Here is a 14,902-nt window from a genome sequence, read left to right on the forward strand (position 1 = left end):
AAGTCAAATACTTTGAATATGAATGCAACAACTTACACTATTGGAATATTGTAAGTAACATCGACAAATGCACTTACTTACCATGGATACTGTTTTCCAAACTGAAGCTGCAATGCATGGATAATCTTGTTCTGGCTATCAGCATCCCGGACATGAAGCACATTCTCACCTAATGGTCAAGCAAAAGTTAATGCAACTCCATACTAGCATTTTTAACACACACAGTAAAAATTCATGACGGTAGTGATAATGCTAACTTTTATTTTTCATTCTTTCAGGTTATCTCTTAATTATTTATTTGCTTTATTAATAAACATTAATGCTTTTTTATACAGTTTCAACAAAGCCTGCATCAAAAATCTTAAAAGGTTTCCAGACAAAGAAAGCAAGGTATCAGATATTACTAAACAGAGTCTTGCACTTTCAATGGACAGCCATATTTGCCCTACTTACAGGAAATTCTAACAGTTCAGGCTGTATGGAGGTGCCAAAATGATGATGGCAGTATGGAATTATGGATTTAACAAAGAGGAATTCTTTTAAAAGATAACTGTTATTTATGAAAACATTTCATATTTTATACTTGGGATCCTCTTTGGTGGGCCAACTACTGGCTTGAATCCAAACAAATAAAGTCATCAAGATGAATTGAGCCAGAGAACACACAAAAAGCTACGGATTAGATAGCCAAATCAAAGCACAAAAGGAGGTCTGACTCTTAAAAGTCACTGTTTAGATAATAATGCTTGTTAAATATGAATTGAGGACTAGGTGTCCTTATTAGTGATTGCTGCAGTGAAGGTACTTTTTTCCCCTTGAGTCCCTAACCACCAGAACAATCAATTCTCCCTGTCAGATACCCTACAGACCACATTCATTCATTACTCCATTCACACTACTGGGTTTGAACATGTGAAGTCAAGACCATCAACTATGAATTTCAAATCCTATCAAGCAGAAGGGTTTTTCTTAAGTGGGTGAAAATGCAGTAGTCTTTAAGGACCTCCTTGATCAGTCATGTCATAGCCGTATGACAACCTGTCATACAAAAAGAAGGGAAGAAACTGCTGATGTGTACCCTGACCAGGAATATTGGATGCCTAGCCTGTACAGGTGCCAGTGCAGGTCAGTATAATCCAAATGCTAAACAAAAAAAAAAAAAAATGGAGTGGTGCTGGACACTGCTCCACCCTAATGGAGAATTTATTCCACAAGAATTCCTCTTCCTCTGTTTGTTTTTTCTGATTTACTGCCAAGGACTGTATCATATAACTGATTAAATTTGATCTGTGACACTCCTCCCAGTCTACTGTCATTAGCTCAATCTACCTATTACAGACAGAACATCTGAGAAGGCCAACCCACTTAGATTCTTATCCTTGAATTATCTTCTGCTCCTCCTTTCTCCCTTTCCACTTCACTAAAAAAAAACTTTGCTAGAATCTCCCTGTGTTCTGACTGAGTGTGTTTCTCAGCTGATAAGTATATTTTTGGCACTTTTTAACTGTTCAGAGTTGAATAAAACAATAACTGAATTCAGTCCAGAATACATTTTGAATAAATTGCATTTATTTAAACTGTATTTGCTTTAATACTGCTATGCACTGAAGTGTGCTAGCTTGCACTGCACTTGAATTGTTTTTAGTGCTGTTTTAGCTGCTTTTCTGTAAAAAAATAAATAAATAAATAAAACAAATTCTAAGCTTGCTTCCAGCCTTTCCTGTAACTAGTCTAGTCCAGATACAGATTTGCTGTATCCAAGACTGTATGTAAGCTTCTGAGCCCCCCCCCCCAAGCCTTTCTATGTTGGAGGGAAGCCTTCTAGCTTATCAGTGGGAATGGTAAGCACTAGGTAGCCCATCTACCACAAGAGGAGTGGTTTCCGGCCCAGAAATTGTAGTATATTGGCCGTTTGGACAGTTTTTCCATCTCTGTCAACTTTCTGGTTTAAAAGCCCGCGTTTGTGCTTTTCCCACCTTTCCTGTAATTAGTCTATTCCAGACACAGATTTGCTGTATCCAGGACTGTATGTAAGCTTCTGAGCGGTGCCAAAGTCTGCTCTTCAATTTTCCTTTAGATCTACTAGTTTTCTCCTCTCCTGCACTTGCTTGTTAGTCTAGCACTTTACCAGACTTCTTGTAGCAATTATTGTAGCACACAAAAGTGCTACCAGCACTAAATGTTCTACAAGGAAACAGCTTCAGTACTTATTATTAATGCCCACCCCTCCAGGCATGTCTAAAGGTCAGTTTCCTTGTGCTTTCTCCTATTAACCTGGTGAACTTGGGCATCCTGAGACAATGTAGCAACTGCCTCATGTACACTGACAACCCTTATCCTCTTACTTCCCAACACTCAGACTTGCGAGAGATGCACTTATATATCCAAATTGGAAGCCACGCACTCTCCAGCCAAGACCGGAATAGCTGGTCAACAGGAGAAAATCAATATTTGCACCACACCACATAGAACACATTGCCCTCCAGAACACACACCATCACTGCCTTCACATAAAAACACAAACCGCACATCCACCTTCGCAGAGGCTCTCAATAAAAATCTACCCAAACAACAGAGACCTCCAAGGCAGAAATGCACTTGACCGCCGCAACACAACACTAATCACGAGACACACGACTCTCCTAAGCAGCGTGCCACTCAACCACAGCCCTGAAGGCAAAACAGCATGCTCAACACACTAGTCACAGGTGACTCGATTGTGAGGCACACTGATGTCCCAATCACTAGGTTGAATAAGGAGAAAGTAACAGTCAGCTGCCTGTCAGATGCCAGGATCCACCATATAACGCACGCACTCAGGTCCCTCAACAACAGGTACAAATATGACTCGTCATTCTACATGTGGGTGTGAAGGACCTGATACGTATCTCCCTAGACTACATGAAAAGAGACATGGAGGAGCTCTCAGATTATGTAACCCAGGCGGGTATGACCCTAGTCCTGAGTAGCATCCTACCATCACCCAGAATGATAACACAGTACAAGGAGAAAATGATTGATTTCAACAACTGGCTAAGTTTCTGTTGTCATTCTAAGGGGATCCAGTATCTGTCTGCCTGGGATGACATGACTGACAGACCTTGATGCTTTGCCAGAGATGGTGTGCATCTGTCACCCCTGGGCTTCCGGATACTGGCCAAGTCTCTTGCCACCCCTATAGTGCCTATTTTAGGCGGTGTTCCAAAGACCAAATTACCACTGTAACAGCTACAAACAAATGCAATCTGAGGGTCATACTGCTCAACGCTAGAAGTCTAAATCTCAAAATGCACTCGCTTGAAGCACTCTCTAAAATGGAGAACATTGACATTTGTGCTGTAACAGAGACCTAGTTCAAGGCAGCAGAAAGCACCCCTGCACTACCAGGCTATAACGCATTCCACACCTTTCGGTCCCAGAACTTGGACCGAAGCTCCAAAGACGGTGGTGTTTCCATATTCATAAAGGATGCACACACCTCCAGACTAGTAGCCTAACATAATGCATCTGAAATACTTCAGGTGCAGCTAACATTGGGTAAGACAGCGATTCAGGTCGTAGCCTGCTATAGCTCCCCAACCATATCCCACGACTCACACTCCACGTTCCTAAGTACCCTGGAGAATATTAGGGTCCAACCAAACACTCTCATACTGGATGACTTCAACTACTCCTCCATTAACTGGAAAAACTACTCATTTACCAATACACTTGCCCAACATTTCCTGGAATTCATTAATTCCAATGCCCTGGACCAGCTCGTTCTTACCCCCACTAGAGGTATCAACATCCTTGACATGGTCATTACTAACATGGGTGACCGTTGCTCTACACCAATAGTCAACTCCTCCCTGGTTAGATCCGACCACAAACTGATCACCTTGGAAATCCCCCCCCCCCTCCCCACAAAGGTAACCACCATGAAAAACTTCTCCAAAGCTAACTTTAGGCTCTTAAAAACAGAGGTGGCCAACTTCACGGCATCCATGCAAATGGAGATCAGTTGCATGACCACTGAATCATACAGCAATGCACTGTACGAACACGTACACAAATGCATGGATCTCACCATACCCAACAGAACCAAGACGCACTCCTCCAAAAAAAGGAAGCCAATCTGGTGGTCCCCTGCCATAAACAAACTCTACAACAGAAGGAGAAAACCGATGCAGAATAAGGTGAAGCCCCAGGACTGGAAAAACTCCCTTATCAGACTCAACAAAAAGTTGAGATCCCTCATCTAATCCTCTAAAACAGAATTGCAGCAGATAGTAAAGACAATCACAACACCTTCTACAGCTATGTAAATAATCTCCACGGCAATACCCAGATTTGCTATGAGCTACTGCACAATGGTACCTCCTATACCGAGCTAACAGATATTGCCAATATACTGGCCGACAGACTCAGTGCCAACTTTAGATGCAGCCCTGGTGGAATGAGATCTGATCCCCTGGGGGATAGTTTTACCATGATGCATACAGCAGAAACAAATACAATGGCTTATCCATTTGCAAACAGTCTACTTTGAAATAGCCTTCCCCTCTGCCCCTGCAGCAAATACCACCAGTAGTTGTTCAGATTTTCTTTGAGATTTTGTTCTAAGTAAAATCTAAGTTGTCTGTGTACATCCAGTGAATGCAGAATCCTTTCCCCCTTGTTCTGTGGATTGGGAAAAAAAGTTGGCAAATGAATGGTCTGATTAAGATCCACACTGGATACCACCTTAGGCATGAAGGATGGATTGGTCCTGAGAGACACCCTGTCCGCATGAAAAATAATGAAAGGCTCCACTGCCATAAGAGCCTGTAATTCGGAAATCCTTCTAGCTGAAGTGACTGCTAAAAGGAAAGCTGTTTTCCAGGAGAGAATTTTTAAGTCTGCAGTAGCAGTTGGCTCGAAAGGAGAGAGAGTGAGTTTTTCCAATACAAAATTGAGGTCCCAGGCAGGGGTTGGAGCTCTCCTGGGTGGTCTTAAGTTTTGGCCCCTCTGAGATGCTGCTTAAGCAGAGGATGAGAGAAGAGGGGAGGTTCTGTGTTGTAATGAGCTGAAATGGCTGAGGCATGGATTTTTATGGAAGAAAAAGAACAGGCCCTGTGAAGCATCTCAGTTAAATATTGCAAAATCTGAGGAATATTGGGCACTGTTGTGCTTATCCCTTGTGATTGATTCCAGGTACAGAATCTTTTCCATTTGTCAGCATAAGATTTTCTAGTACTAGGCCTTCTTGCCTCCAAAATGACATCCATCACCCAATCAAAACAAAATTACTAATCTTCCAACCCACCAAACATACCCTAGACAGCTCTCACTTTAACATCACAGCAAAAGACACCATCACCATCCAACTTACAGAACACACAAAATTATTAGGAGTAGAAATAGACAATAAACTGAACTTTGACATTCACATTTCCATGACCATTAAAAAAGTGCACAAAAAACTAGAAATCAACAATTACTTACCAAAGCAGCTAAAATTTCGGTAGCAAATTCTCATCTTATCTCTACCCTACTCTACTCCTCTCCAATATTTACTAACCTTAGACAATGCGATCTTAATAAGCTCGAAACCTGCTACAGCAAAATTGCCAAATTCGCCACAGGGGCTTCCTACCGTACTCACCACTGTCTCTCACTAGCAGAACTGGGCTGGCTAGAGCTGCCCCACCTCCTTCAATGGTATCAACTCACACTCGCCCACAAACTAATAAACCAACCACTAAAAGTCCCCATCCCTCCAGAATCTACTCCAACCCTACATAACGACGAGACCACTAAGATCCAGCCACAAAAACCTCCTACAGGTCACAGGAGCCATTAACTCTGCTGGGAGAAGCATTATTCTCCTGCACTATAGCCAAACTCTGGAACTCCCTCCCATCCTCAATTACCTCTGTAACTTCTTGCAACCACTTTAAATCCTTACTAAAATCACACTTCAAAACTTGCCAGATATGCCCTTGCAACCCCCACTCTAATACCATCCACTCCCCCCACCCACTACCTCTCTCAGCCCCTATCAAAAACCTACTCTTAGCAAGCTTGGCTACTCATGTTCCGAGGCTACCTACCACATAATACTAATTTCTTGTAACAACAACTGCTAATGGCTGTTATGTACCTCAAAAACAGATTGTATCAATTGTTCACTGATGAATCTCAACTACATTTGTAACCATGTTTAGTATATGTCACCATATTCTAAAATTGTACTATGTTCTACAGCTGTTTTACATCTATTTTCTTCTTGTCTTGCGTCCTTAACTGGACTAATGTCTATATTTAAATGCTATGTTTTTTAACTGTATAATGCAAATAATACTTAATGTGGAGCTTTTCTCCCTGGGCCTCCGCTGAAAAAGGACCTGTGTCCAGTCGGACTCTCCCGGTCAACAAATGTAAATAAAATAAAATAAATAAATAATAAAATAATCACAGGTTTGCTGAGGGATGTCAAGGGTGAATTTAGGTGATTAGCCACGCTGCAAGATTCAAAGTTTGGAGCTGAGTGTGCAGAATTTGGTTATTCTGCTGAGACAGTAAGTAAGGTGTCTGAGGCAGGTGTCACGGTGGAAGGTGTGACACGCTGCGCAGGTGTGGGTACCAGTGTTGACGAGGCCAGTCTGGAGCAATCAAAATCATTTTTGGCTTGTCCTGTTTGACTTTTAGTAGAACTTTGGAAAGTAGAGGCAGGGGGGGAAAGGCATAGACTGATAAGTTTTTCCAGCTGAATGATAGAGCATCCACTTACTAGGCTTTTTTTGTGATGAGTTCTTGTGCAGAATTTGTCCAACTGATAGTTCTGGGGTGAGGCAAAAAGATCTATGTCTAGACTCCCCCGGTTGCGTGCCAACATGTTGAAAATCCATGGTTCCAGTTTCCAATCGTGTGGGTCCATGAGATTTCTGCTTAGTTCATCTGCCACAGCATTCAGCTTTCCTGGCAGGAATTGAGCTTGTAGTTGAATTTGATAGGTCAAGGCCATGTTCCACAATGCTATGGCTAGTCTGCAAAGGGGGTAGGAGTGTGTACCCCCCTGCTTGTTTATGTACCACATAACTGTGGTGTTGTCTGTCTTTATCATTAACTGTCCTGGATGAAGGTAGTCCTTGAAGGCTGTCAGTGCATTCTGTACAACTAGCATCTCTTTTTGATTGATAAGAAGGTGCATTTGATTTGGGCTCCATTTGCCCTGAATGCACTTCCCTGCCAGATGAGCCTCCCAAGCATAGACTGATGCGTCTGTAGTCAGGGATTGGACGGCAGGGGGTGGAGTGAATGGCAGTTCCTTGTTTTGGTGGCAGGCTTCTGTCCACCATAGAAACTCTAATTGCAGGCAAGGTATGATAGGAATCATTGTTTCCAGGCTGTGACAATGTTGACTCCATAAATTATTTAAGTACCACTGAAGTTTCCTGATATGCAGTCTTGCATATGGAATTAGAAGAATGCAGGAGGCCATGAACCCCAAGGCTTGCAGTATTTGTCTTGCAGACAGCAGGATTTTTGTGGCCACCTATCTGAAGTAAGTCACCAAATGAATTTGCTTTTCTGGTGTAAGGTAAGCCATCTGGGCAGTTGTATTCAAGCTTGCACCCAGGAATGTAATTTTTTGAGAGGGTACCAGTTTTGATTTCTTTTTGTTTATGGTGTACTCTACACAAGTTAGAACCTTTTTTTTTTTTTTTTACAAATGCCAGATGTTTTTGAAGAATGTCCCTGCTTTCTGCCTGAATTAGACAATCGTCCAGGTATGGATATATTTGAATATTTCTTTGCCTGCAAAATGCAATTACTGGAGCCAGGCACTTTGTGAAGACCCTGGGTGCAGTAGATAAGCCAAAGGGCAGTGCAGAGAACTGGTAATGCAAATAGCCTGCTTTTAAGCTTAGGTATCTTCTGCAAGATTCCCTGCTTGGGATATGCAGGTAAACCTCTTTTAAGTCTAGAGTTACCAACCAGGCATCTTTGCCTAGCATAGGAAGTAACTGTTGAAGAGTCAGCATCTTGAATTTTGGAATGTCCAGAAATGTGTTTAGAGTAGATAAGTCCAGAATTGGCCGCCATGATTTGTCTTTTCTGGGTACCAGGAAAAGTCTTGAATAGAAACCTTGTCCCTTTTCCTCTTCTGGGACTGGTTGAATAGCTCCCATGTTCATGAGAGACAGTACTTGTTTCTGGGCCTCTGCCCACTGATTTGGGGCAGGTCTGGCCATCCGTTTGGGATTGGAAACATGTGGAAATAAAATCTGTATCCCTGGGTTATAAGTTGCCAGTTTCTTACATGAAGTGCCAGTTTCCCCCCTAAAGGGGTGGCTGAAAGGTAAGTGCTTGGTAAGTGTAGAGGGAAGTCATTGAGACGGCTTACCATAGGGAGGTGCCTTGTTGTTTCCAGATTTGGAGGAGGAGGCACCCCATTGTTTTGTTCTAAAAGTCCCTTGTGACTGAAACCTGGAGCCTTTGGAATATCTGGGTTTGACTTGAGTGGCTCTCAAAGGAACTGGAAAGGACCAGTTCTCAGTAGGCCAGTGCCTACTAAATCTTGGAGGTTGCACTTGTAAGAAATCTTTCACAGTTTGCATAGATTTAGCTTTATCTTCCATCTTTTTTAAAATGTCTTCAGCCTTACTACCAAAGAGATGGTCCTGTTGTAAAGGAGCTTCCAACAATTTTTCTTTAACATGATCGGGCAGAGTTTGCTCTTTGAGCCAAGCATGCCTTCTTAGCACAGACCCAGTTACAGCAGCCCTGCAAGAGGCCTCCAAAGAATCAAAACCACATTGCAAAGTATGTTTTCCAACTTGTTCAGCTGAATGCAATAAATCCTGTAAATCTTTATTTTCCACACAGTCAGAAATGAACATCATTTTCTGTTTAAGCAGTCCCATGATATGCTGCTGGTATTTAAGCATATGAAATTGACAGTTTAAAGCCCTGACTGCCAAGGTTGCAGAAGTGTAAACCTTCTTACCCCATCTATCCAGCGCCCTAGAATCTCTATCAGAAGGGGTAGGATTTTTAGCAGTAGAGGCCTTAATACCCTTGGGACCCTGAGAAATGGTTTCAGGATCTGCAATAGGATTTTTGAAAAGGAATTTGTGGGAGTCCGGAACCCTGTAGCATCTGTCAGGCTTACAAGGAGCCGGAGGCAGAGAATCAGGAGCCATACTAGTTTCTGAAAAAACATCATCCACAATGTCTAGAACAGGAGGTATAGCCAAAGGCCTATGTTGAGCAAGGAGAAGAAAATCCCTAAGTCTATTTTTAAATTCAGAGAAATCCTGACTTTCCCCAGTGGAAATGTTCCTGTAAGGTATGTAAAGTTTCCCCAAAAGAAAAATCCTCAGGGGGAGAAGCAGAAGGAATGGAATCTTCTGCATCAGAGTCCTCATAAGTAGGTATAGACAAATCCTGTTCCTTAGAAAAGTCGGAAGAAATAGAATCCTGGTCAGAAGATTCATAATCAATGTCTTGCCTAGGCCTCTTAGAAGGGAGGGGGGGGGGGTTGGCTACTCCTGATCAGAGTAATTAAATCTTCAGCCATTCTGATCACGTCTGTGCAGTAACTGAAACCTGGTTCAAGGCTCCTGAGAGCACCCCAGCGCTACCAGGCTATACCTCGTATCATGCTTTTTGACCCCAAAACCCAGGCTGAACCACAAAGGGAGGGGGGAGTGTCTATATTCATCAAGGACACCCACACCTCCAGGTTAGTAGCAACACATGAAGCATCGGAGACCATACAGGTGCAACTAACCATAGGCAAAACTGATATACAACTGGCAGCATGTTACAGACCACCCTCCCAATCTCAGGAACCTCACTCAGCCTTCCTGAAGACATTGGAGGATATGAATGTATCACAAAATACCATCATACTGGGAGACTTCAACTACCCCATCATAGACTGGGTACATTATTCTAGCCCTAACACCCTAGCCCAAAGGTTCCTGGAATTCATAAATTCAAATGCACTGGAACAACTAGTCACCTCTCCCACTAGGGGAGATAATATACTAGACCTGATCATCACAAACATGGGGACAAAATGCTCCACACCGGAGGTATGCCCCTCACTAGTGAGATCTGACCACAAACTAATCACCCTGGATATACATATCCCACCTCCACCTCCAGCACAAAAGACCACAGTGAAAAACTTCTCAAAAGCAGACTTCGCTCTTCTTAAGACTGAGATGGTATCCTTTAAGCCCACTGGGCCAGTGGATACCACATCCCACAATGCTGAATCCTTCACAAATGCTTTCTATGGACATCTCCAAGAATGCATGGATCATGCAATCCCAAATAAATCCAAGTCCCTCTCCACCAAAGGCAAGCGTCCTGTCTGGTGGACCTCAGCCATTAACAAATTGTATAACAAAAGAAGGAAGCTACTGCACGACAGAGCAAAATCCCATAAAGGGAAGACATCTCTGATCAACACTAGCGGAAAACTACATTCTCTCATAAAAACAACCAATGCCATCGTTGAGAGAAAAATCGCTAAGGACACTAAAGACAACCACAAAGCCTTCTTCAGCTATGTTAGAAACCTGGGCGGAAACCCTCAGATATGCTCAGAGTTAGTTCACAACAACAAAAAATACACTGAACCCACAGATATTGCCAACATTCTGGCTGACAGGTTCAGTGCAAATTTCTCCCCTCCCTCACCCCCAAAAGAAGAAATACTTATCCCAGCTGAATGTAATCTCCCTGTCATCTCAGATATCCAAGTGAGAGCCGCCCTCAGCAAAGCTAAAAACACAGCATCAATGGGACCTGACAGTATCCCGGGTTGCGTGCTACGTGAACTATAAGAGGAGCTAAACCCACACATAAAAATGCTATTTAACCTTGGCCTTACTACAGGATATGTACCTGAACACTGGCGTACAGCAACAGTGGTCCCACTCCACAAAGGGGGTACCTCTACAGACCCTGGGAACTACCGCCCCATAAGCTTAACCAGCCTGGTCTGCAAAGCTATGGAAAGAATCATTATGGAACTCATAAACAGAGACATTGGGGACCTACAAACACTTGACCCCACCCAGTTTGGCTTTGTAAAGGGCAGATCCTGCCTTTTGAACCTGGATGACTTTTTCGAAACAGTCACTAGAGCCATTGATGAGGGCAAAGCAGTCCATACAGCCCACCTGTACCTGGCTAAGGCCTTCGACACAATACCCCACTCAGGCATCATAGATAAGCTCAACAGCTTAAACGTAAACCCTTATGTCACTAGATGGGTTGCAAACTGGCTAAAGGACAGAACCCATAAAGTTAAATTGCTGGAGCAATGTCAGACTCAAAGCCAGTCACAAGTGGTGTCCCACAGGGATCTGTCCTGGGACCCCTCTTGTTCGGCATTTATTTCTCAGATGTTAAAGCAAACATGGGAGGGTTGTGGCTGACAAAGTTCGCAGATGACTGCAAACTAGGCGCCATAGTCGATACACCAGCGGACACATACATCCTACAAAAAGGCCTCACAGAAATGGACAACTGGTGCGAGTCATGGCCTTAAACTAAATGCCAAAAATGTATAGTCATCCCCTTTGGGAAAAACAAAGTACCCACAAATTATCACATAGACAGCAACCCACTGAGTACAGAAAAAGTAATCAGAGACCTAGGGACCCAAGTCGACAGCGACCTCTCATTTGACACCCACATTGCCAAAGTGGTTAGAAAAACATTCTACCTTGCGCACCTTATCATGAAGGGATTCACATCCAGATCCAAGGATGTCATTGTACCCCTATACTCCTCCCTCATCAGACCCATGATTGAGTACAATGCCCCATTTGGTATGTACCTCACCCGGCATTTGCAACAGTTGGAGAGACCACAAAAGTACCTCACCAAGAGGATCAAGGGTCTCCAACATATGTCTTATTCTGCCAGACTAAAGAAACTCCAGCTCTATTCAGTAGCATACCGTTTGCTCAGAGGTGATCTCTGCCTGACGTACAAAGCCATGTCCAATCAGGAACTGATGGACATGCTCCACCTCAAAAAATCCAAATCCATCAGAACCACGAGAGCTAAAGATTTAAACCTCAGCACAAGTATGAATAGGACATGCTGGAGGGATAGATTCATAACCCAGAGGCTTCCCATGCTCTGGAACAAGATCCCAGTTCATGTTAGGCAGAGCCTCTCACTGACTCTCTTCAAGAGAAATCCTGATGAGTGGATGGGAGATCGTAAGTTTACCCCAGGGGTCACATCTGTGTCACTACTAGACAGGGGCACAGTAAACTAATTCTATTATATAAGGGGACCTTCACTGTGTCACTACTAGACAGAGGCACAGTATTCTAAATCTATTCTGTGCATTTTTGTACCATTTCATGGGGTGGCGAAAGCCACATCACTATGGCTAGACTTACAAATGCCCCAGGGCAGATAGCCTAGTACTAAACTATGAAACTATTTGTTTTTTAGGCATAGGGGCCTGAACATGTGGCCCAGGTGTCGGTTTTATAGACATAGATTTAGATTTTGGCCTTAGTTTGGAAGATGGCGTCGGTCTAATATACAAATCTGTAGGCCTCAGAAGCTGGTGCCTGCACAGCGGCTCCGGACCCATCTAAGGTAGAGACATCCGCGGGTTCCATAATTGAAGCATATCGGACTCTGAATGGGTCTCAGTAGAGGCCTGCGAATCAGAAGTAGCAGGTATCAGGGGCTGCGAAAGTGCCTCACTGAGTACCGGCGAACTGGCGACTGGCTTAGGAGAAGCGTCGTCAGTTTTGGACCTCGACGGCCTGTCTCTGTCTTTTTCTTTGCGTTTTTTAGGTATTCCGGTAGTCGGATTGCTAACCGACAACATTTCTGGATAATTAAAGCGCGAGTCAAAATATTTAGAAGCAAAAATATACCGACGTTTAATAGTGCATTGATTAAATTTAGCACAAAACTGACAGCAAGGTACGTTGTGGTCAGGGCCTAGGCAAGGAATACAGTACAAATGAAAATCCTTATGAGGTATTTGCTTCCCACAAGTAATGCAATTATTAACTTTTACTGACATTGGTAAGGAACAAGAAAAAGTTTCCCCAACGGGGTACTTAGCTTTTTAGTTTAAGACTTCGGTTCTGAAACTCAAAAATGAAAATTTCAGGAGTCGGCCGACCAGCACTTGCGAACTGCTTCTGCTTCGGGCACCGCACGGCAAGAAAGACTGATGTAATGGCGTTGGCTGCATGTTTTATACCCCTGACGACCTGGCATCATGGAAGAAGGGACAGCAACTGACGCAGGACCCAAGACTTTTTTAATCAGGCCGACTGAGGGCAACCTGCCAGCAGATTATCCAAATGTAATGACTGCAACAGTGAAACACGAAAAACATCCATGGCCTTAAGCTCAATGCTAAAAAATGTGGCATCATCCCCTTTGGGAAAAAACCAGTTCCCATGAATTACCACATCAATGGTAGTCCACTGAACGCAGAAGGCATTATAAGAGATCTGGGAACACAGACTGACAGTAACCTCTCTTTTGACCACCATATTGCCACTGTGGTAAGAAAGTCCTTCTATGTGGCACATCTCATTACTAAGGGTTTTGCATCCAGGAAGAAAGAGGTCATTGTCTCCCTCTACTCTTCCCTTATTAGGCCAATCATTGAGTACAATGCCCCCATTTGGCATGTACCTCACACTAAACACCTCCAACAACTGGAGAAGCTGCAAAAGTACATCTCAAAGAGGATCCTAGGCTCTGTCCTACATGGAGAGACTAAAAAATTCCAACTATTCTCTGTCTCATATTGCCTACTTAGAGGCAATCTCTGCTCGACTTACAAAGCCATGTCTGACCCAGCGCTGTTAGAAATGCTACATCTAAAAAATCCCAATCCCTCTGCACCACATGCTCCAGAAACCTCAACCTCATTACCACAATCAACAGAACATGCTGGAGGGACAGGTTCATAACCCACAGACTGCCCATGCTATGGAATAGACTTCCCATACATGTCAAGCAGAGCACCTTCACTGGCCCTCTTCAAGAGAGATCTTGATGAGTGGATGGGAAATAGAAAATTCACCCCAAGCATCACTCCAGTGGCATTACTCGACAGAGGCACTGGAAACTAAGGGTGGGTGGCATGATGCCAGGGTAATCCTATGGGCTAGGCTTGTAAAGGCTCAAGGGCCATTAGCCTAGTACACAACTATGAACCTATAGGAGGCAACAAGTCAGCCTGATAGAAGCATTCCTGGCAAATTTAACTACTTTGGATATCCCTGCCTAAAGTCAAGCGGGATTAACAGGTCTAAGGAGCCAGACAATGAGTTGCAGTCAAATAGGTTCATAGATTAGAACTAGGGTAACTGCCCTTCTGGGCCATTTTAAGCTTAGCCAATTACCCCTTGTAACATTCAAACCCTATACCTTGTGTCTGTAAGGTAAACACCTTAACCATTATGCCAGCCTCCCACCAAAATGTCACTCCCTTAGCTAGAACTGGAGGAATTTCCTGTATTTCTCTGGATCTGACAGCTTTGCAAAACAACCCTTCTGCCACCATGTGGAAAGAAGAATTAGCTTTGGGCTTTCCTTCCTGAATTCTGAGATGAGGTGTGGACTGCAGGGATGGTAGGAAGACATAAAAGAATCTCTCTTGTAACATCAGTAGCATTTCTATGCCCTGCTGCACTAAAAAGAAGAAGGGGAACAATGCAATCTCTTAAGTGGTGAAAAGGCTGATCTATGGATGCCAATTCTAGATCATGTAATCCAAACATGGTACAATCTGACAAAGGAGTATATTTTCTTACCAAACTTAAACAGTACTTCAGACACCATTATCTGACAGACGGCTGGCAAAATGTGATACTGTGTGGAACCTGTGCTGGACCAAAGATATAGGAGTCAAGAC

General features: G+C 43.4%; 1 protein-coding gene across 1 annotated transcript in view; it reads right to left on the minus strand.

The window, feature by feature from the left end:
- The window catches only part of GNE (glucosamine (UDP-N-acetyl)-2-epimerase/N-acetylmannosamine kinase), an 852,948-nt gene that overhangs the window by 322,832 nt on the left and 515,214 nt on the right, over positions 1–14,902 (minus strand). Inside the window, exon 6 of the mRNA XM_044064307.1 lies at positions 82–169. Coding sequence (XP_043920242.1) covers positions 82–169 — 88 coding nt within the window. The remainder of the gene's footprint in view (positions 1–81; positions 170–14,902) is intronic.

Source organism: Protopterus annectens, chromosome 2.part2, assembly GCF_019279795.1.
Source record: "Protopterus annectens isolate FY-2018-M chromosome 2.part2, PAN1.0, whole genome shotgun sequence".
NCBI classification, from domain to species: Eukaryota; Metazoa; Chordata; order Ceratodontiformes; family Protopteridae; genus Protopterus; species Protopterus annectens.